Below are 24,454 nucleotides of genomic sequence, written 5' to 3' on the forward strand. Positions count from 1 at the left end.
CCTAATGTATTGGCTTCTCATATTATTGATGATGTTAGGCAGAGGATTCTGAGCCTTAATCTTTCCAGTTCGATTAGTACATCGGCTCTTTATAGACTATGGCGTATCCCTTGGCCTGTCGAGGGACTACCCAATTAATTGTTGTACTGTACCATATTTTTATTAATGAAACTTACCATTACCGAAAAAAAAAGGAAAGAAATCTGAGACGATTCGATCACACCGAGAGGACGCCTACCACCATTGCATTACTGATCATTGAAGACATAAGACAGCGAATACATAGCATCACACTATCTAGATCAGTCAGTACACGTGCATTATTTCAATTATGGCGAATCCCTTGGCCTGTCGAGGGATAAACCATTTTAGGACCATATTGTTGTACTGTACCAATTTTACTTAATGAAACTTACTTTTACCGAAAAAAACAAATAGTGGGAGTGCCTATGTTCTCAGTCACCCGCAAACTCAAGGCACTCAAACCTATTTTTCGAGAACAGAGGAGAAATAAAGGGGATCTTTCTCACAATGTTGAGTTGGCAAGGGGGTTCCTGGAGCATGCCCAAGTGCTGGTAAGCTCGAACAGACAGGATGAGCTTATTCTTCTGTTGGAGCACTGCAGTCGGCTTGTGTATGCTAAGGCGGCCGAATTGGAGAGGATCATGCTGCAGCAGAGGGCAAAGATGGAATGGATGAAGGGTGGTGACCAGTGCTCCAGAGTCTTCTTTCGTAAAATTGCCCAAAGAAGGACTGCTAGACGGATCATGCAAATTAATGATGCCCAAGGAATTACAATTACGGAACCAAATGCAGTAATACATGAATTTATCTCCTATTATCAATCCTTACTAGGGGGAGACAGGCGTCAGAGGGTGATGGACCTTCGGTTTCTTCGACCTTGGGCGAGGCATATTGTAGCACCCCCCTCGCTACAAGGGCTATACCTACCCTAAACGTCATACTTATTGTAATCCCTGTGTTTATATATATAAATGCACATAATAATTTAATCCATGTGTATACGTAACCCCAACGTCATAATAGGTATTATCAGCCCACAACATTATATATATATATATACATATCACACACCACAAGGTGATTCGTCACAAGTATTCTTTACGCTTATATTCTCTCTGTACAAACAAAATGTGCTTTGTACTCTAACTGACAAAGAGGAGAAAACTGCATACTGGCCCGACCTGCCTGGGTATAGCGCGTGGACCTATTCTTCAACAGTCAGACACCTCAAAGTCTATTCCTGAAAGAAAATGTCAGCAGGGGAATGAGCCTGCCACTCAGTAAGCAAATAACCAGTCCTATCTATATATGCATGTCAACCATAGCCCAAACAAGATAAACAAGCAACACGAATGGAATACAATCAATTTAATTCCAACATAATCAACTTTATTACACCACATGACTATCTCATAATAAGACAATCAATCCAAACTCTATTTTTCCTAGTTTGCTTACCAGAAGGTGATATTGTGTTTTTCCCGCCAACTCAATCTCACCGTTATATAAACTTAAGTGAACCCCCTTGACAGCCGGCTCATCAATCTCGCACATAGCTGTTTCATTTCGCACATAGCATTTTCTTTTCGCACATAGCATCGCATCAAAGCTCTTTTCATTGCGCACATAGCATTTTCAACACGTCAAGGGGTATTCACGCCACAATTATATTCAATTTCCACCACTCCCTCATTTCCACATATCACCATTCTTGTAAGCAACTAGTAACGTAAAACAATATATCATTACATATTCTCATTTTCAGATATCCACAACACATCAAACAATAAACATAATATTTCAACGTATTTCCTCATTCCACGTACACAATATCGACAATCAAATCAAATCATTCATCACTTATATAATTTCAGACAAATCAATGGCAGCATTAACCACAAATTCATATAACAGTAAAATCACAATTACAGAAAGCATATATAGATAATACTAATTATTTACTTACCTCGACCTTACAACGTTTCTTTCTACTCTGTCACTAATTGTCAGTCCTTTTACTTCACCCCCGTATCCTATAATGAATTATACCACATACAATTAATATATCGAGAATATCGTAATTTCTTTTTAAATATAATATTAAATATTATTCGTACAATTTCTAATAATTCTTCAATATTCCATTTCTGTCGAAGTACAAATCTTCGTTAATCCTCTTTATTAGCATACCATTTATTAAATATAATACTCGGAATATTTCTATGAATTTTCTATCAATTTCTCACTATTATACTCTTTAATTAAACAATAATACATATAATTACGTATTTGGTTAACAATTCCGATGGAATTATATAAATTGGCTATAACGATAATTAAATCTCACAAATCTAATATTTCAATTACCCAACTATATCATTTTTATATCAAATGAGATATTTAATACGACACTAATTTAAATAATCAAAATCATAAAGTACACCGATTAAATAGTATATCGCTTAATATAATCAACATTTAATAAATGGAGTACTTAAATAATAGAATTATATAAATTAATAAAAATTAAAGTTCAAAATCCATACCTCTGTTTTTCCGAAATGTGTGTGCGCGTTGCTGTGTGCATATGAGTGTGTGTATTAATGTGCATATGTGTGTATGTTATGAAATGAAGAGTAAAAAGGAGAGCCCCACCGCCTCACTTCAAACCCTCTCTCTCCTCACTTTATATATATATATATATAAATATTATATTATATTATTATATACATAATAATATTATTATTATTTTATATATTTAATTAAACTTTTCTCAAAATACCCATTACGTCCTTTCTAATTTTCTTTAATTAATATAAATTGTCCCAAAATATTATAACAAACTCCAATTTAATCCGTTCAAATTTTATTATATTCCAATTATGGCCCATAATTTATTTACTAATTAACTAAATTTTATAACAAATTATCAATTAATCCCACAATTATATATTATAATTTTTTGGGGCGTCACAATTCTCCCCTCCCAATAAAAATTTCGTCCTCGAAATTTAACTAAGTTATCAGCTCAGGGAATAAATATGAATACTTTTCTCTCATGTCCTTTGCATCATTTCTAATAACTGTTCCATAAAGGGATTTATTACTAGTTGTAGAACATTTCTATTTTGGGATCCTAACCCCCGATGTTCTGATCCTGAATCATGACCCTGCACAGACTCTATTGACTCAGCTGGGCCAGCAGCGTTTTATTGACGCTTCCATCCTATATGAAATATACACATGTGAGTAGATTCCTAGCATATACACCGTAAGTATAAAATAACATTTCATCTACTATCCCAAGAAAATCTAATCCCTGCTCTGATACCACCTAATGTAGCACCCCCCTCGCTACAAGGGCTATACCTACCCTAAACGTCATACTTATTGTAATCCCTGTGTTTATATATATAAATGCACATAATAATTTAATCCATGTGTATACGTAACCCCAACGTTATAATAGGTATTATCAGCCCACAACATTATATATATATATATACATATCACACACCACAAGGTGATTCGTCACAAGTATTCTTTACGCTTATATTCTCTCTGTACAAACAAAATGTGCTTTGTACTCTAACTGACAAAGAGGAGAAAACTGCATACTGGCCCGACCTGCCTGGGTATAGCGCGTGGACCTATTCTTCAACAGTCAGACACCTCAAAGTCTATTCCTGAAAGAAAATGTCAGCAGGGGAATGAGCCTGCCACTCAGTAAGCAAATAACCAGTCCTATCTATATATGCATGTCAACCATAGCCCAAACAAGATAAACAAGCAACACGAATGGAATACAATCAATTTAATTCCAACATAATCAACTTTATTACACCACATGACTATCTCATAATAAGACAATCAATCCAAACTCTATTTTTCCTAGTTTGCTTACCAGAAGGTGATATTGTGTTTTTCCCGCCAACTCAATCTCACCGTTATATAAACTTAAGTGAACCCCCTTGACAGCCGGCTCATCAATCTCGCACATAGCTGTTTCATTTCGCACATAGCATTTTCTTTTCGCACATAGCATCGCATCAAAGCTCTTTTCATTGCGCACATAGCATTTTCAACACGTCAAGGGGTATTCACGCCACAATTATATTCAATTTCCACCACTCCCTCATTTCCACATATCACCATTCTTGTAAGCAACTAGTAACGTAAAACAATATATCATTACATATTCTCATTTTCAGATATCCACAACACATCAAACAATAAACATAATATTTCAACGTATTTCCTCATTCCACGTACACAATATCGACAATCAAATCAAATCATTCATCACTTATATAATTTCAGACAAATCAATGGCAGCATTAACCACAAATTCATATAACAGTAAAATCACAATTACAGAAAGCATATATAGATAATACTAATTATTTACTTACCTCGACCTTACAACGTTTCTTTCTACTCTGTCACTAATTGTCAGTCCTTTTACTTCACCCCCGTATCCTATAATGAATTATACCACATACAATTAATATATCGAGAATATCGTAATTTCTTTTTAAATATAATATTAAATATTATTCGTACAATTTCTAATAATTCTTCAATATTCCATTTCTGTCGAAGTACAAATCTTCGTTAATCCTCTTTATTAGCATACCATTTATTAAATATAATACTCGGAATATTTCTATGAATTTTCTATCAATTTCTCACTATTATACTCTTTAATTAAACAATAATACATATAATTACGTATTTGGTTAACAATTCCGATGGAATTATATAAATTGGCTATAACGATAATTAAATCTCACAAATCTAATATTTCAATTACCCAACTATATCATTTTTATATCAAATGAGATATTTAATACGACACTAATTTAAATAATCAAAATCATAAAGTACTCCGATTAAATAGTATATCGCTTAATATAATCAACATTTAATAAATGGAGTACTTAAATAATAGAATTATATAAATTAATAAAAATTAAAGTTCAAAATCCATACCTCTGTTTTTCCGAAATGTGTGTGCGCGTTGCTGTGTGCATATGAGTGTGTGTATTAATGTGCATATGTGTGTATGTTATGAAATGAAGAGTAAAAAGGAGAGCCCCACCGCCTCACTTCAAACCCTCTCTCTCCTCACTTTATATATATATATATATAAATATTATATTATATTATTATATACATAATAATATTATTATTATTTTATATATTTAATTAAACTTTTCTCAAAATACCCATTACGTCCTTTCTAATTTTCTTTAATTAATATAAATTGTCCCAAAATATTATAACAAACTCCAATTTAATCCGTTCAAATTTTATTATATTCCAATTATGGCCCATAATTTATTTACTAATTAACTAAATTTTATAACAAATTATCAATTAATCCCACAATTATATATTATAATTTTTTGGGGCGTCACAATTCTCCCCTCCCAATAAAAATTTCGTCCTCGAAATTTAACTAAGTTATCAGCTCAGGGAATAAATATGAATACTTTTCTCTCATGTCCTTTGCATCATTTCTAATAACTGTTCCATAAAGGGATTTATTACTAGTTGTAGAACATTTCTATTTTGGGATCCTAACCCCCGATGTTCTGATCCTGAATCATGACCCTGCACAGACTCTATTGACTCAGCTGGGCCAGCAGCGTTTTATTGACGCTTCCATCCTATATGAAATATACACATGTGAGTAGATTCCTAGCATATACACCGTAAGTATAAAATAACATTTCATCTACTATCCCAAGAAAATCTAATCCCTGCTCTGATACCACCTAATGTAGCACCCCCCTCGCTACAAGGGCTATACCTACCCTAAACGTCATACTTATTGTAATCCCTGTGTTTATATATATAAATGCACATAATAATTTAATCCATGTGTATACGTAACCCCAACGTTATAATAGGTATTATCAGCCCACAACATTATATATATATATATACATATCACACACCACAAGGTGATTCGTCACAAGTATTCTTTACGCTTATATTCTCTCTGTACAAACAAAATGTGCTTTGTACTCTAACTGACAAAGAGGAGAAAACTGCATACTGGCCCGACCTGCCTGGGTATAGCGCGTGGACCTATTCTTCAACAGTCAGACACCTCAAAGTCTATTCCTGAAAGAAAATGTCAGCAGGGGAATGAGCCTGCCACTCAGTAAGCAAATAACCAGTCCTATCTATATATGCATGTCAACCATAGCCCAAACAAGATAAACAAGCAACACGAATGGAATACAATCAATTTAATTCCAACATAATCAACTTTATTACACCACATGACTATCTCATAATAAGACAATCAATCCAAACTCTATTTTTCCTAGTTTGCTTACCAGAAGGTGATATTGTGTTTTTCCCGCCAACTCAATCTCACCGTTATATAAACTTAAGTGAACCCCCTTGACAGCCGGCTCATCAATCTCGCACATAGCTGTTTCATTTCGCACATAGCATTTTCTTTTCGCACATAGCATCGCATCAAAGCTCTTTTCATTGCGCACATAGCATTTTCAACACGTCAAGGGGTATTCACGCCACAATTATATTCAATTTCCACCACTCCCTCATTTCCACATATCACCATTCTTGTAAGCAACTAGTAACGTAAAACAATATATCATTACATATTCTCATTTTCAGATATCCACAACACATCAAACAATAAACATAATATTTCAACGTATTTCCTCATTCCAGGTACACAATATCGACAATCAAATCAAATCATTCATCACTTATATAATTTCAGACAAATCAATGGCAGCATTAACCACAAATTCATATAACAGTAAAATCACAATTACAGAAAGCATATATAGATAATACTAATTATTTACTTACCTCGACCTTACAACGTTTCTTTCTACTCTGTCACTAATTGTCAGTCCTTTTACTTCACCCCCGTATCCTATAATGAATTATACCACATACAATTAATATATCGAGAATATCGTAATTTCTTTTTAAATATAATATTAAATATTATTCGTACAATTTCTAATAATTCTTCAATATTCCATTTCTGTCGAAGTACAAATCTTCGTTAATCCTCTTTATTAGCATACCATTTATTAAATATAATACTCGGAATATTTCTATGAATTTTCTATCAATTTCTCACTATTATACTCTTTAATTAAACAATAATACATATAATTACGTATTTGGTTAACAATTCCGATGGAATTATATAAATTGGCTATAACGATAATTAAATCTCACAAATCTAATATTTCAATTACCCAACTATATCATTTTTATATCAAATGAGATATTTAATACGACACTAATTTAAATAATCAAAATCATAAAGTACTCCGATTAAATAGTATATCGCTTAATATAATCAACATTTAATAAATGGAGTACTTAAATAATAGAATTATATAAATTAATAAAAATTAAAGTTCAAAATCCATACCTCTGTTTTTCCGAAATGTGTGTGCGCGTTGCTGTGTGCATATGAGTGTGTGTATTAATGTGCATATGTGTGTATGTTATGAAATGAAGAGTAAAAAGGAGAGCCCCACCGCCTCACTTCAAACCCTCTCTCTCCTCACTTTATATATATATATATATAAATATTATATTATATTATTATATACATAATAATATTATTATTATTTTATATATTTAATTAAACTTTTCTCAAAATACCCATTACGTCCTTTCTAATTTTCTTTAATTAATATAAATTGTCCCAAAATATTATAACAAACTCCAATTTAATCCGTTCAAATTTTATTATATTCCAATTATGGCCCATAATTTATTTACTAATTAACTAAATTTTATAACAAATTATCAATTAATCCCACAATTATATATTATAATTTTTTGGGGCGTCACACATATCATAACAACTGAGGAGGCAGGCCACCTACTTGAACCGTTCAGTGCAGAGGATATAAAAAAAGTTGTTTTTGACATCGGCGAGGATAGAGCACCTGGACCTGATGGGTATTCATCAGGATTCTATAAAAAAGCATGGCCGGTGGTGGGATAGGAGATAACGAAGGCAGTACTAGATTTCTTTTCTACGGGGAAGCTTCTTAAACAGATTAATAGCACAATATTGACAGTTATCCCCAAGGTACACTCTCCCACATCTGTTGCAGATTTTCGCCCTATCTCCTGCTGTAACGTACTTTATAAAATCATTGCTAAACTTATTGTCCAAAAATTGAGTGTGATATTAGACAAGATTATCAGCCCCTGCCAGGCAGCGTTTGTCCCTGGCCGGAGTATAGGGGATAATGTTATGTTAGCACAGGAACTCTTCACTGGTTACAATCAGGCCCGACTCCCACCGAGATGTGCTTTGAAAGTTGACATTCGGAAGGCGTATGACACTGTCGAATGGGATTTCCTGCTATCGGTGCTTCAGCTTTTCGGTTTCCCAGAGACTTTCAGTCGATGGGTTGAGGAGTGTATCAGTTTACCTTCCTTTTCGGTGGGGATGAACGGAAAGCCACATGGATATTTTGCGGGTGCCAGAGGGCTTCGATAGGGCGACCCCTTATCACCATATCTCTTCGTCCTTGTGATGGAGGTTCTACATATGGGAATACTACAGCTGATCAAGCAGGACATGAACTTCGCATTCCATTGGAAGTGTGACGATCTTAGAATCTTCCAACTGGTGTTTGCTGATGACTTACTCCTATTCTGCCGGGCCAATACTGCATCTGTTCGGGTCTTCAAATCCGGATTAGATAGATTTGCTGATTGGTCGGGGTTACGCCTCAATGTTGAAAAAAGCCACATCATCATATCCCGATCAGCCCAGAATATACGAGAGGAGCTACTTGCGGTGTTGGGGTTTCAGGAAGGCCACTTACCGAAGAGGTATCTGGGTCTACCATTGATCTCTTCTCGATTATCTATCGCCGACTTCCAACCATTACTGAGTAAGATCGATACACGGATCAATGGTTGGGAGGGATTGGCACTGTCATATGCCGGCAGGGTACAAATCATTAAGTCTGTTCTTGTGGCTATGGGTGTCTATTGGGCTTCAGCATTTATTTTGCCAAAAGGGGTCATTAAAAACATTGAGAAGCGATTGCGAGCCTTCTTATGGAGAGGTACGGAAAATAGTGGATACCCTAAAGTTGCATGGAAGGAGATTTGCAAACCGAAGGAGGAGGGAGGCCTTGGCCTTAAGGATATAGGAACTCTTAATCGTGCATTGATGTGCAAAAAACTCTGTGAAGTCATCCAATGTGATAAGACTTCTATTTGGTTCAAGTGGCTGCGGCATCGCAGACTACGAGATGATTCGATATGGACTATCCCGGAGAATCGTGGACCATGGGGATGGAGAAAAATGTTGAGGTTGAGAGGCTGGTTACGCTCAGTGGTGGAATATCGCATTGGTGATGGAAGTGATTTTTTCTTATGGAAGGATCTCTGGCATCACCTTGGGCCCCTCCTTGACAGATTTCCGCGAGGACCCAACAGTCTGGGATTGCATGAGTCTACCATGCTAAGCTCGGTTATCTGTGAGGGTCATTGGCACTGGCCATTGATCACGGACATGGAATGCGTGGAGATTACACACGTGCTGCCTCGGATCCATGGGGGTACAGATCGTATTATATGGAAAGGCTCGAGTGGGAAACCCACCACCCAAGAGTTCTATCGGGCTATGATACCAGCAGGACCGAAAGTAGGTTGGATTTCACTACTTTCGGGTTCTTTAAAGATCCCGCGATATTTGTTTATCCTTTGGCTAGCTATCCTGGAGAAGCTCGCAACGACGGATAAACCATGGCTTTCCCATCTTGGGTGCTGCGTGCTGTGCAATGAAGACATGGTGGAGTCACATAACCACCTGTTTTTCCACTGCAGATTTAGTAGAAGATGCCTCAGTAGTATTCGGCGCATTGTACGATTCCAGTGCCCTAATCGGGATTGGGTTAGTGATGTTGAATGGGGTGCAAGAAAATGGAGTGGGAAGCACATCATCAATATATCCTACCGATGCCTGCTTGGATCGTGTGTATACCATATTTGGAGGGAGAGAGACCTGAGACGTTTTGAGCACGAGGAGAGGCCCCCGAGTGTAGTGGCCAACTTAATAGTAGAAGATGTTTGGCAACTTATACTTAGTATTAAGCTTCCTAGCTCTATTAGCACATGTTCCTTGTATAGACTGTGGCGTATCCCTTGGCCTATTGAGGGAAGCGCCTAATGAGGGACACTGTTGTACTATACTTTCTTCTTAATGAAAATTACACTTACCCAAAAAAAAAAAAAATCGTGCCAAACAGCTTAATTTTGAACGTTCTCAGAATTCCATGAAACTTGACCCAAACGTAGATATAGACCCATGGATTTGTGTAGTAAATTTGCTAAGTGTAATAATAACTACAAGTTAGTGTAAAAAGGAAACGAAGTTCCTTTAATAAAACCGTGCATAAAAGCTAAATTTTGAACGTTCTCAGAATTCTACGAAACTTGACCCAAACGTAGGACTAGACCCATGCATTTGTGTGGTAAATTTGCTAAGCGTAAAGACGAGGTGAGGAGAGGCGGTTTGGAGGTCGAAATAGGCGAGAAATTCCATCGTTCGCACTCGCACAGTTTTGGGGAAGGAAATGGAGTCATTCTAGCCGGGAACGACATTGATTTACGCATTGGTTCTTCATCCCTAGGATTAGGGTTTCGCCCCACCGAAGAATTTGAACGAGCGCATGAGGAAGACGAAACGACACTGGACGTTTCAGCCATGGATGATGACGGCGTTCGGGTTTCTGATGTTAGGGAAGACTTACCAATGGAAAAAGGTACGAACTTGGACGCGACTTTGGAGGATACTGTGCGCCGCCCAAATCTAGGGTTAGGTGACGCACCATCGCAGAACAACAATGGCGGACAAAAAAGGGGCTTGTTCAACATGGTTGAGTTCATTTGTCTTGCCCAATCTGTAATCGACGCAGGTGATAATGAATCAATGTTGTCCTTGAAGAATTGAAATCAAAATGGGAATCGAGATTTGGGAAGAAGGTTGTCGTGCGATGTTTTCCGACGATAGCGTCGGTACCACGTCGGGCATGGAGAAACCTTATGCAGTCGGCGTTAGGGGATCGAACAACGGAAAAACGAATAGAGCTGCAGTCTGTTAATCCGTCGTCGCGCAGTTTGGTGAGCAAAACAGTACGGAAACGATGCCAACAGTTGTTGGTTCAGTTTCTGGTTCTTTTCCGACCACTCTGACGGAGATCTGGCTGGCGACAGCAGAAAACGATGTTTTGCCGGCGAGAATGGAGATGGCGCCGGAATCTACTGACGTGGGGGATGACGCAATCGCTGACGTCACCGCTGACATGGGGCATGACACAGGTGCTGACATCATCGCCAACATGGGACATGACACAGGTGCTGAGGTCATCGCTGATAGGGGACATGACACAAATGCTGATGCAGGCGATGATGTCAGCAATAAAGTGGAAAAAAATAGATTTTTTGCCCCTAAAATTGCTTCAACTTCTACGGGATTATTTGTCGGTAATATACCACTGCACGCTAATTCCAACTTAATTCTTGATGATAAAATTGCTCGTGATTTCAACAATTCATCCCGCAAAACATTATCCTACATAGCCCCAAAGATGGAAATGGGAAGTTGTGGTACGACCTTCAATAGATACTATACGCGAGGGGTCCAAACGATGGAAATCAACAACAGTGGGTTACTTTTTGGGGAAATGACCGTATTATCATCACCTAAAAGAATATGCTCAATCGGTCTGGCCGGCATTACGGGAGGTTACAGCAATAGTAAATGGTTTCTTTTTCTTCCAATTTAAAACTGTAATTGATATGCAAGAAGTGATAGAAGGGGGTCCGTGGCTATTCCAGGGGCAGCCGATTGTGCTTCAGAAGTGGGAACCAGGGATGGCTATGAGAAAGCTGAAGCATACACAAGTGCCGGTCTGGATTAAACTTCGCCACCTTCCGATGGAATTCTGGACGACGGAAGGACTGAGCACTGTTGCAAGTGGAGTGGGTAAGCCTCTTTACCCGGATGCAATAACAAGAGCATGCACGAGATTGGACTTCGCTCGTGTATGCGTGATGATTGATGTAACACAAAAGATTGAAAAACATATTATCATCATGACACTGGATGAAGATGGTGGGGAGACACCTTGCAAGGTTGATGTTGAATACGAATGGCTCCCCGATGTTGGGGCATACAGTTAAGGATTGTACATTGAACAAACCTCGCAAACTGACTAAGCCACCGATAGCTGTTGTACAAAAATCTATCGTCCCCCCCCCCCAACCAACCGCCCCTGAAAAGGGAAGCAGCACATTAAACCATACGGCTGATGAGACATCGAGACGAGAGGCGAATGATGTTCATGTAGAACGCAATGTATCCAAACATAGCGATAAGGGTAAGGAAGTGGTTATATATGATGCCTTTGATGCTTTACATTTGCTAGATGACGCAGAAGAGCCAACTAGGGGTCCTAACATTAGCAGCCCCGTCAGTAGTGATCCATGTTGAACATTGCTGCGTGGAACGTCCGCGGTATTCTATGTGATGAAGAAACAACTTAGACACATAATCACTTATTCTTCCGATGCCGATTTAGCAGAAGATGCCTTATAGCCATACGGGAAATAATTCGATTAGATTGGCCCAATCGCACATGGGCAATGGATGTGGAATGGGCAGTAAAAAAATGGAGAGGGAAGCATATCATCAATGCAGCATACCGAGCATTACTTGAGTCATTGGTTTACCATTTGTGGCGAGAAAGAAACTCCAAACGGTTCCAGCAAAGTGAACACCCGCCTAATGTATTGGCTTCTCATATTATTGACGATGTTAGGCAGAGGATTTTGAGCCTTAATCTTTCCAGTTCGATTAGTACATGTGCTCTTTATAGACTATGGCGTATCCTTTGGCCTATCGAGGGACTACCCAATTAATTGTTGTACTGTACCATATTTTTCATTAATGAAATTTACCATTATCGAAAAAAAAGGGACCATCAACTCGCATTAAAGGACCTTGTCTCTGAATACAGGTTACATTTTTTGGGTATTTTGGAAACTCGTGTTCGATTAAATAATGTTATGCCTATTCAGTCATTTCTGCTTCCTCAATGGAAATGGTTTGTAGATTATGCCTCTATTGGAAACCGTATATGGCTTGCTTGGGATGAAAATATTATTGACGTACATGTACTTGAATCAGGGGAACAATTTATGCACTGTCGTGTTACTAGTAAGACTGATAATGAAGTTTTTATTATTACTATTGTTTATGGTGCATCTGAGGTGATTGATTGGAGAGCCCTATGGACCACATTAGGGACAGTGGCCCAACAATATACGGATGATCCATGGCTGGTGGGGGGGGGGATTTCAACGCAATCCGTGATCTTAATGGTAGGTGGCATTTCGGGAGATATAAGGATGGCCATGGAAGAACTTAATGCTGGCATTCAGGAGGCCGGGTTATTGCTACTACCTATGCAAGGTGAATGGTATACATGGCACAACTGCAGTACGACCACACGTAATCTATGGAAGCGACTGGATTGGATTCTTATTAATGATCGTTGGCTTGCGAGGTTTCCTACATCGTCATATCATTGCCTTACGCCCCCGGACTTCTGACCACTCACCTTTAGTCTTATATAGGGATTCACAACAACAAAATGGAGGTATGTTTCGATTTGATAATTATCTAACCCATTCGCCTGATTTTATCCCTAGTGTACAGAATATTTGGCAGCATGAGGTGGTTGGCGTGCCTATGTATGCAGTGTCATGTAAACTAAAAGCCCTCAAACCAGTCTTCAGACAGCAGAGGAGGAATAAGGGAGACTTGACTCTCAATGTCCAATTAGCGAAGGGATTCCTTGAAGAGGCACAAAACTTGGTGAGTTCAGACAGGCAGAATGAGCTCTTCCTTTTTCTGGAACATTGCTGCCGGCTAGTGTACGCTAAAGCGGCCAAACTTGAGCAAATTATGCTACAACAGAGAGCCAAGATGCAATGGATGAAGGGAGGGGACCAATGCTCCCGGATTTTCTTTTGCAAGATCGCTCAGAGACGGGCAGTGAGGAGGATCTTGCAAATAAATGATGAGAATGGTACCACTCACACAGAATCGAGTGAGGTCGTGCATGAATTCGTGTCATTTTATCAGAACTTCTTAGGAGGTAACAGACGTCGGTTATTGGTGGATATTAACTACCTCAGACCTTGGGCAAGGCATATACTATCCAATGAGGAGGCTAGCCACTTATCTCTACCTTTCTCACCGGAAGATGTGAAGCAAGCCATTTTTGACATTGTCGAGGATAAGGCTCCGGGCCCTGATGGTTTCTCATCCGGATTCTTCAAGGCAGCTTGGCCAATTGTGGGCACAGAAGTTACAAGGGCAGTACTGGATTTCTTTACCACGGGGAAACTCCTTAAACAAGTTAACTCCACACTTTTGGCATTGATCCCCAAGGTACATACTCCTATGTCTGTCAATGATTTTAGACCAATCTCATGCTGCAATGTTTTATATAAGGTCATTGCTAAACTGCTTGTCCAACGGTTGAGTGTGGTTCTGGACAAGTTAATCAGTCCCTGCCAAGCAGCCTTCATCCTGGGAAGAAGCATTGAGGACAACATTATGTTAGCACAGGAACTGTTCACAGGCTATAACCAGATACACCTTCCCCCAAGATGTGCACTTAAAGTGGATATTAGTAAGGCCTATGACACAGTCGAGTGTGACTTCCTTGTTGCGATTTTACAGTTCTTCAACTTTCCAACTACATTCATTAGATGCATTGAGGAGTGCATTACGACGGCCTCATTTCCGATTGGTCTCAATGGAAAACCTCACGGGTTTTTTAATGGAGCGAGAGGTCTACGACAAGGAGACCCTTTATCTCCTTACCTTTTTGTGCTTGTCATGGAAGTTTTACATTTGGGATTTTTACAATTAATTGAACAGGACATGCAATTCACCTACCATTAGAAGTGTGAGCCAGCTAGGGTATTCCAGTTGGGTTTTGCAGATGATCTCCTACTTTTCTGCAGAGCTGATATGGACTCTATCCGAGTGTTCAAGATGGGACTGGACAGGTTTGTGGAGTGGTCAGGCCTCCGGTTGAATGTACAAAAGAGTCACCTAATTATTTCCCGGTCTGCACAAGATAGGAAAGAACAGATGCTAGCAGTGCTGGGCTTTCAAGAAGGGCATCTCCCGATGAGGTACTTGGGTCTCCCTCTACTCTCATCTAGATTGTCTATTTCCGATTGTCAACCACTTGTATCTAAAATTGATGCACGTATTACTAGATGGGAAGGAATATCATTATCATATGTTGGGCGGGTACAAATCATCAAATTTGTACTTTCAACACTGAGCTTGCATTGGGCATCTGCATTTATCTTACCGAAGGCTGTCATTAAGGAAGTGGAGAAACACCTACGAACATTCCTATGGAAAGGAACCTCAATGACGGGATATGCCAAAGTAGCGTGGAAAGATGTTTGCAAACCGGTAGAAGAAGGGGGTCTAGGAATTAAAGATATTGGTATTCTTAATCGTGTCTTAATGACAAAGAAATCGTGCGATGTCATTAGATGTGACCGAACATCTATCTGGGTTGAGTGGTTGCAACACGGACGATTACAAAATAACTCCATATGGACAGTTGGCGAACAGGGAGGATCGTGGGGTTGGAGAAAGTTGCTTCGTCTTCACAGCTATATCCAACCAATGGTGGAGCTTCGTATTGGAGATGGAGACCTTCTATCTTTGGAAGGATCCATGGCATCAACTTGGACCCCTGCTTCCTAGATTTCCACGTCGACCGAACTTACTTGGGCTTGAAGACTCCATTAAGCTTTCTTCGGTCATTGATGGGGGCCAATGGCACTGGCCCCTCATCACGGATCTGGAATGCCTCCAAATCACATATACACTACCTCAGATTCATGGAGGCGATATGATCATATGGCGATTTCCTGATGGGCAACCCACTACCCAAGCACTTTATCGACTCTTTTTTTTTTGGGTAAGTGTAATTTTCATTAAAGAAAAGAAAGTATAGTACAACAGAGTCCCTCTTTAGGCGCTTCCCTCGACAGGCCAAGGGATACGCCACAGTCTATACAAGGCACATGTGCTAATAGATCTAGGAAGCTTAATACTGAGTATACGTTGTCGAACATCTTCTACTATTAAGTTGCCCACTACGCTCGGGGGTCTCTCCTCGTGCTCAAAACGTCTCAGGTTTCTCTCCCTCCAAATATGGTATACACACGATCCAAGCAGGCATCGGTAGGATATATTGATGATGTGCTTCCCACGCCATTTTCTTGCTCCCCATTCAATATCACTAACCCAATCCCTATTAGGCCACTGGAATCGTACAATGCGCCGAATACTACTGAGGCATCTCCTACCAAATCTGCAGTGGAAAAATAGGTGGTTATGTGACTCCACCATGTCTTCATTGCACAACACGCAACACCCAAGATGGGAGAGCCATGGTTTATCCGTCGTTGCGAGCTTCTCCAGGATAGCTAGCCAAAGGATAAACAAATGTCGCGGGATCTTTAAAGAATCCGAAAGTAGTGAAATCCAACCTACTTTCGGTCCTGCTGGTATCATAGCCCGATAGAACTCCTGGGTAGTGGGTTTCCCACTCGAACCTTTCCATATAATACGATCTGTACCCCCATGGATCCGAGGCAGCACGTGTGTAATCTCCACACATTCCATGTCTGTGATCAATGGCCAGTGCCAATAGCCCTCACAGATAACCGAGCTTAACATGGTAGACTCATGCAATCCCAGACTGTTTGGTCCCCGTGGAAATCTGTGAAGGGGGGGCCCAAGGTGATGCCAGGGATCCTTCCATAAGAAAAAATCATTTCCATCACCAATACGATATTCCACCACTGAGCGTAACCAGCCTCTCAACCTCAACATTTTTCTCCATCCCCATGGTCCACGATTCTCCGGGATAGTCCATATCGAATCATCTCGTAGTCTGCCATGCCGCAGCCACTCGACCCAGATAGAAGTCCTATCACATCGGATGACTTCACATAGCTTTTTGCACATCAATGCTCGATTAAGAGTTCCCATATCCTTAAGGCCAAGTCCTCCCTCCTCCTTCGGTTTGCAACTCCATGCAACTTTAGGGTATCCACTATTTCCGGTACCTCTCCATAAGAAAGCTCGCAATCGCTTCTTAATATCTTTCATGACCCCTTTTCGCAAAATAAATGCCGAAGCCCAATAAACACCCATAGCCACAAGAACAGACTTAATGATTTGTACCCTGCCGGCATATGACAGTGTCACTCCCTCCCAACCATTGATACGTGTATCGATCTTACTCAGTAATGGTTGGAAGTCGGCGATAGATAATCGAGAAGAGATCAATGGTAGACCCAAATACCTCATCGGTAAGTGGCCTTCCTGAAACCCCAACACCGCAAGTAGCTCCTCTCGTACATTTTGGGCTGATCGGGATATGATGATGTGGCTTTTTTCAACCTTGAGGCGTAACCCCGACCAATCAGCAAATCTATCTAATCCGGATTTGAAGACTCGAACAGATTCAGTTTTGGCCCGACAGAATAGGAGTAAGTCATCAGCGAACCCCAGTTGGAAGATTCTAATATCGTCACACTTCCAATGGAATGCGAAGTTCATGTCCTGCTCTATTAGCTATAGCATTCCCATGTGTAGAGCCTCCATCACAAGGACGAAGAGATATGGCGATAAGGGGTCGCCCTGTCGAAGCCCTCTGGCACCCGCAAAATATCCATGTGGCTTTCCGTTCATTCCCACCGAAAAGGAAGGTGAGCTGATACACTCCTCAACCCATCGTCTAAGCATCTCTGGGAAACCGAATAGCTGAAGCACTAGACAGTGTCATACGCCTTTCGAATATCAACTTTCAAAGCACATCTCGGTGGGAGTCGGGCCTGATTGTAACCAGTGAAGAGTTCCTGTGCTAACATAACATTGTCCCCTATGCTTCGGCCAGGGACAAACGCTGCCTGGCAGGGGCTGATAATCTTGTCCAATACCACACTCAATTTTTGGACAATAAGTTTAGCAATGATTTTTATAAAGTACGTTACAGCAGGAGATAGGGCGAAAATCTGCAACAGATGTGGGAGAGTGTACCTTGGGGATAACCGTCAATATTGTGCTATTAATCTGCTTAAGAACAGGTAATGACATTCGATTTCTCAGACCGTGGGCTAGGCACATTTTGAGTAATGAGGAATCTACCACTTTACTGTTACCATTCACACCAGCAGATGTCAAACAGGCGGTTTTTGACATTGATGAGGACAAGGCCCCTGGCCCGGACGGATACTCATCGGGCTTCTTCAAAGCAGCATGGCCTATAGTTGGACAGGAGGTGACTTCGGCAGTACTGGACTTCTTTAGTACAGGCCGACTTTTGAAGCAGATAAATACTACACTTTTGGCGCTCATACCAAAAGTACATTCCCCTATGACAGTTAGTGATTTTCGACCCATTGCATGTTGTAATGCGATTTATAAGATCATTGCAAAGCTCATTGTCCAAAGGTTGAGTGTGATAATGGACAAACTGATCAGCCCATGCCAAGCGGCTTTTGTGCCGGGACGAAGCATTGGAGATAACATCATGCTAGCACAGGAACTCTTTACGGGATATAACCAGACTCGTCTACCTCCTAGATGTGCTCTGAAAGTTGACATCCGGAAGGCATACGACACAGTGGAGTGGGATTTCTTGATAGCAGTTATGGAGATGTTTGGATTCCCTACTACTTTTGTGAAGTGGATCGAGGAGTGTGTGACAACACCTTCATTCTCTGTTGGACTAAATGGGAAGCCCCATGGATTCTTTCGAGGAGCCAGAGGACTTCGACAGGGTGACCCTTTATCACCCTACCTATTTGTGCTTGCGATGGAAGTCCTACACTTGGGTTTACTACAGTTGATTGATCAGGAAGAGATATTTTCCCATCATTGGAAATGCGAGGCAGCCAGGATCTTTCAGTTGGGGTTTGCTGATGATGTGATACTATTTTGCCGTGCTGATATGGACTCTCTAAGAATCCTTAAAGCAGGTCTGGATCGTTTTGCTGAATGGTCGGGTCTTAGACTGAACGTACAGAAAAGCCACTTGATTATATCTCGCTCAACGCAAGCATTGAGTGAGGAGATGTTGGCATTACTCGGATTTCAAGAAGGGGTTCTTCCAATGAGGTATCTGGGGTTACCACTTATATCGTCTCGACTAACTATTGCAGATTGCCGTCCACTATTACTGAAGATTGACAAACGGATTGTTGGATGGGAAGGTACCACTATATCTTATGCTGGTAGAGTACAAATTATTAAATCTGTACTTATATCACTGAGTCTTTATTGGGCATCGGCATTTATATTACCTAAGAAAGTTATTAATGAAATTGAGAAAAGGTTGCGAACTTTCTTGTGGAAGGGAACGACGAATAGTGGCTATGCCAAGGTTGCTTGGAAAGATATATACCGACCTAAGGAGGAGGGAGGACTTGGATTCAAGGATATCAATACCTTGAACCATGCATTGATGACAAAAAAACTATGTGATGTCATTAGATGCGACAGGACATCGATTTGGGTTGAATGGCTGTACCAGGGACGCCTACAACACACCTCTATTTGGACGATTACGGACCATGGCGGCTCATGGGGATGGAGAAAAATACTTCGATTACGGATGTTTCTCCGAACCATGGTAGACTACCGTATTGGAGATGGGAGAAATTTCTTCTTGTGGCAGGATCCATGGCACCATCTTGGCCCACATTTTGACACCTTCCCACGAGGATCGAGGCTTCTTGGATTACATGAGTCATCCAAACTAAGCACGGTGATTCATGAAGGAGTATGGCAGTGGCCCCTTATCACGGATATTGAGTGTTTGGAGATCACACATGCTCTACCCACTATTTTTGGAGGGGAAGATCGTATAATTTGGAGATTTGAGAATGATCGACCAACAACACAGGCTATTTATGAGTTATTTGACCCACCAGGACCGAAAGTAGGCTGGTCTTCACTACTTTCGGGATCACTCAAAATCCCACGTCACAAATTTATTCTATGGCTCGCCATCCAAGGCAAGTTGGCTACGACAGACAAACCATGGCTTGCTCACCTTGGACCATGTGTCCTATGCAATGAAGGACTGACAGAGACACATGCACATTTATTCTTCCAATGCAGATTTAGTCGAAGATGTCTCACGGAAATTCGAAGAACAATATGATTCTTATGGTCCAATAGATTGTGGAAAGATGATATTACATGGGCTTCACAGAGATGGAGGGGTAAACACATAATCAACATGTCTTATAGAGCACTACTTTTTTTTTTGGGTAAGTGTAAGTTTCATTAAAAAAATAGGTAAACAGTACAGAGTACAAGTACAGAGTACAGAGTACAACAATCAAATGGTCAAATGGTGGTACCCCCAACAGACCAAGGGATACGCCAAAGTCTATAGAGTGCACATGTACTAATAGAACTGGAAAGATTAATACTAATTATCCTCTGTCTGACGTCTTCAATGATGCAGGTAGCTAATATAGCTTCCGGCCGATGAGTGTGCTCAAATCGTCTCAGATTCCTCTCTCACCATATATGGTAAATGCATGCACTAAGTAATGCTCGATAAGCAACATTAACAATATGCTTCCCCCTCCACTTCCTCGATGCCCATTCCACGTCTCTTGTCCACTCACGATTGGGCCAAGCAAATCGAATATGGTGTCGTATAGCTGCAAAGGCATCCTCTGCTATATCGACATCTGAAGAACATGTGATTGTGTGTCTCCGCTGCACCCTCGTCACAGAGAATAATAGAGCACTACTTGCAGCATGTGTATACCACATTTGGAAGGAAAGAAACCTGAGACGATTCGATCACACCGAGAGGACACCTACTACCATAGCATTACTGATCATTGAGGACATTAGACAGCGAATCCATAGCATCTCCCTCTCTAGATCAGTCAATACACGTGCTTTATTTAGATTATGGCGAATCCCTTGGCCTGTCAAGGGATAAACAATTTGGGAACCATATTGTTGTACTGTACCATTTTTACTCAATGAAACTTACTTTTACCGAAAAAAAAAATCTGCTTAAGAAGCTTCCCCATAGCGAAGAACTCCAGTACTGCCTTCGTTATCTTCTGTCCCACCACCGGCCAGGCGTTTTTATAGAATCCTGATGAATATCCATCAGGTCCAGGTGCTCTATCCTCGCCGATGTCAAAAATGGCTTTTTTTTATATCCTCTACACTAAACGGTTCAAGTAGGTGGCCTGTCTCCTCAGTTGTTATGAAATGTCTCGCCCAAGGCCGAAGAAACCGAAGGTCCATCACCCTCTGACGCCTGTCTCCCCCTAGTAAGGATTGATAATAGGATATGAATTCTTGTATGACTGCATTTGGTTCCGTAATTGTAGTTCCTTGGGGATGTTCGGCAACGTATACTCAGTATTAAGCTTCCTAGCTCTATTAGCACATGTGCCTTGTATAGACTGTGGCGTATCCCTTGGCCTGTCGAGGGAAGCACCTAATGATGGACACTGTTGTACTATACTTTCTTCTTAAGGAAAATTACACTTACCCCAAAATTGTAGTTCCTTGGGCATCATTAATTTGCAAGATTCGTCTAGCTGGCAATTTTACGAAAGAACACTCTGGAGCACTGGTCACCACCCTTCATCCATTCCATCTTTGCCCTCTGCTGTAGCATGATCCTCTCTAATTCGGCCGCCTTTGCATACACAAGTCAACTGCAGTGCTCCAACAGAAGAATAAGCTCATCTTGTCTGTGCGAGCTTACCAACCCTTGCGCCTGCTCCAGGAACCCCCTTGCCAACTCAACATTGTGAGAAAGATCCCCTTTATTTCTCCTCTGTTCTCGAAAAATAGGTTTGAGTGCCTTGAGTTTTCGGGTCACTGAGAACATAGGCACTCCCACTATTTGTTGCTGCCATATACTCTGCACGCTAGGAATAAAATCTGGTGAGAGAGTAAGGAAGTTGTCAAACCGGAACATACCTCCAAATCGCTGCTGATTATCCCCATTAACAACCATCGGCGAGTGATCCGATGTCCGTGGAGTGAGGCATTGGTAGAATACTGATGGAAACCGCAAAGTCCATGTATCATTGGTTAGCATACAATCAAGTCGCTTCCACAAGTTGCGAGGGCTAGCACTACGATTATGCCATGTGTACTATTCACCCTGCATCGGTAATGGCAAAAGTGCAGTATTCTGTAGGCATGTATTAAATTCCTCCATCGCCACTCTAATATCTCCCGACGTACCATAGACCTCACTGAGATCCCTGACTGCATTGAAGTCACCTCCAACCAGCCAGGGAGTATTAATGCATTGGACAGCTAGGGATTCTAGAGAGGCCCATAATTCTCGCCTATCAGAGACCTCAGTAGCACCATACACAATAGTAATATCAACATACTCTTGTAATGCTCTAATAGTGGCACGGCAGTGTATAAACTGGTTTCCCACCTCAATAATATCCACATCAGTGTAATTATAATCCCAAGCAATCCATATCCGATTTCCAATATTGTCATAATCCATAAACCATTTCCAATGAGGTATCAAAAATGATTGGATACTAGCACAGTTATTAATGCGAACACGTGTTTCTAAGAGACCAATAAAGTGTAACCTGAACTCAGCAATGATATCCTTGACCGCTAGCTGATGATCCCTCTTGTTCAGGCCACGTACGTTCCATATGGCAAGGTTTAACATGGGTCCCCAGGTACGGGGTTGCTTCGCTTAGGACCCCTTGATGAAACCTTCTGCACTATCTAGTTAATGTAGCGCATCGAAAGAGTTAAAAGTTACGATATCTTTACCTCTCTCTTCCCGATTGGGTCCCGCTGCAGTTGGACGGGTACCACGGTCTTCTATCTGCTTCTCCACAGTGTGAGGTCTCTTGTTCTTTCAGTCACCATTGGGCCTCGCAGTGCTCCCACTTTTGGTACATACACATTAACCGGTGGTTTGATAGATTTGGGTTTGTTGACAATGCACTCCTTGGCTGAGTGTCCCAATGTCATACAACTGGTGCACCTCGGGGGTAGCCATTCATACTCCACATCAATTTTGCACGGTAATTCTTCTCCTTCCTCATCCGGTGTCATAATAATAATGTGCTTTGGCATTTTCGAATTCACATCCAGCATAACGCATACACGAGCGAAATCCAGTCTTGTGCATGCTCTCGTGATCGCATTCGGGTATAAAGGTTTACCCACTCCACTAGCCACTATGCTGAGTCCCTCCTCTGTCCACAACTCCACCGGAAGGTGGCGCAATTTGATCCAGACAGGAACCTGTGTGTGTTTAAGTTTCCTCAGAACCATTCCCGGCTCCCATTTTTGAAGAACAATAGGCTGCCCCTGGAACAGCCATGGCCCTCCTTCAATAATATCTTCCATAACTGCGACTGACTTAAACTGGAAGAAAAAGAAACCGTTAGTAGTACCAGTTACCTCTCTTAAACCCGGCCAAACTGATACCGCGTATTCCTTCAAATGGTGAAAGTATGGGCGTTTCCCCAAAAAATATCCGACCGCGGTAGTTTTCCATCGTTTAGACCCATTTCGGATAGTGTCTAAAGTCGGTCTCAGAATCACCTCTCCATTTTGTAGAGTTGGAGCAATGAACTTGAGGGTCTTTCGCGTTGAGTGGTTAAATGCATGCGCAATTTTATCATCAATAATTGGTTCGGGGTATGCATTCAACGGAATGTTACCCACGTACAATCCCGTTTGGACTGGAGCAACAAAAGATTTTTCGTTCGCCATGTTGCACTCCACGTTCACTGTCATTGTGGTGGCAAAGAGCTGTTTTTTCCTACTTCCTTGATGACATCAGCAGCAGCATCACTGATGACATCAGTAGCAGCATCAATGCTTACATTGTCCTACTGTCCTACTGTCCTCACTCCCATTGTTGACATCAGCCCTAGCGATGCTGATGTCAGCAGAATGTCCATCCAACCTTTGCGCCAAGTCATTGTCATCTGCCAAGTCAGCCGCTGAGTTGGGCTCCACGTCAGCTTCGACGTCCCCATAACCAAGCACCACGTCACTACCACCATCCACGTCACTCGCCGGCAAAACCGCAGGAAAATGCGTTAGATTCGTCTCAGTTCGCCGGAGAGGGTTTCCAGCAACTTTCTTCGCCGGCTGTGGAGGTTCCTTCATCATCAGACCGTCGGAAATCACTGCTACTATTATCGGATTCCTTCCAAGTTGCAGCCCGTCGGTGTCCGTCGTCTTCTCCATCGTAGTCATCGGCAGGAGACTCCGGTA

At 41.0% G+C, this 24,454-nt stretch overlaps 2 protein-coding genes and 1 long non-coding RNA gene across 3 annotated transcripts; 1 reads left to right on the forward strand and 2 right to left on the reverse strand.

Moving 5' to 3' along the window:
• Positions 1–1,023: 1,023 nt before the first annotated feature.
• LOC148787210 (uncharacterized) lies at positions 1,024–7,855 on the reverse strand. The gene is made up of 7 exons (XR_016066662.1): positions 7,463–7,855; positions 6,883–6,949; positions 5,017–6,156; positions 4,437–4,503; positions 2,571–3,710; positions 1,991–2,057; positions 1,024–1,264 (listed from the first exon to the last, which is right to left on the reverse strand). It is a non-coding gene; the product is annotated as an uncharacterized LOC148787210 (long non-coding RNA).
• Positions 7,856–11,213: 3,358 nt separating this feature from the next.
• Positions 11,214–15,874, forward strand: LOC148787211 (uncharacterized). Its single transcript, XM_088883530.1, has 7 exons — positions 11,214–11,676; positions 11,780–12,055; positions 13,184–13,550; positions 13,783–14,494; positions 14,591–14,913; positions 15,109–15,282; positions 15,370–15,874. The coding sequence occupies exons 1-7, from the start codon at positions 11,214–11,216 to the stop codon at positions 15,872–15,874; spliced, it is 2,820 nt and encodes a 939-aa protein (XP_088739656.1).
• A 7,167-nt stretch (positions 15,875–23,041) lies between these two features.
• LOC105180082 (uncharacterized) lies at positions 23,042–23,944 on the reverse strand. Its single transcript, XM_011103735.2, has one exon. The coding sequence runs from the start codon at positions 23,942–23,944 to the stop codon at positions 23,042–23,044; it is 903 nt and encodes a 300-aa protein (XP_011102037.2).
• Between the last annotated feature and the right edge of the window lie 510 nt (positions 23,945–24,454).

Source organism: Sesamum indicum, linkage group LG8 (genome assembly GCF_026168435.1).
Source record: "Sesamum indicum cultivar Baizhima isolate 11 linkage group LG8, ASM2616843v1, whole genome shotgun sequence".
Lineage (NCBI taxonomy): Eukaryota > Viridiplantae > Streptophyta > Magnoliopsida > Lamiales > Pedaliaceae > Sesamum > Sesamum indicum.

Bases quoted from the DNA above. Each gene is read 5' to 3' on its own strand.
- LOC148787211 (XM_088883530.1), top strand. From the start codon at position 11,214: ATGCCAACAGTTGTTGGTTCAGTTTCTGGTTCTTTTCCGACCACTCTG. The intron at 14,495-14,590 runs GTTAACTCCACA...GTTTTATATAAG, and splicing joins CGGGGAAACTCCTTAAACAA to GTCATTGCTAAACTGCTTGT. The intron at 15,283-15,369 runs GTACTTGGGTCT...ACGTATTACTAG, and splicing joins GAAGGGCATCTCCCGATGAG to ATGGGAAGGAATATCATTAT.
- LOC105180082 (XM_011103735.2), bottom strand. From the start codon at position 23,944: ATGGCGAACGAAAAATCTTTTGTTGCTCCAGTCCAAACGGGATTGTAC.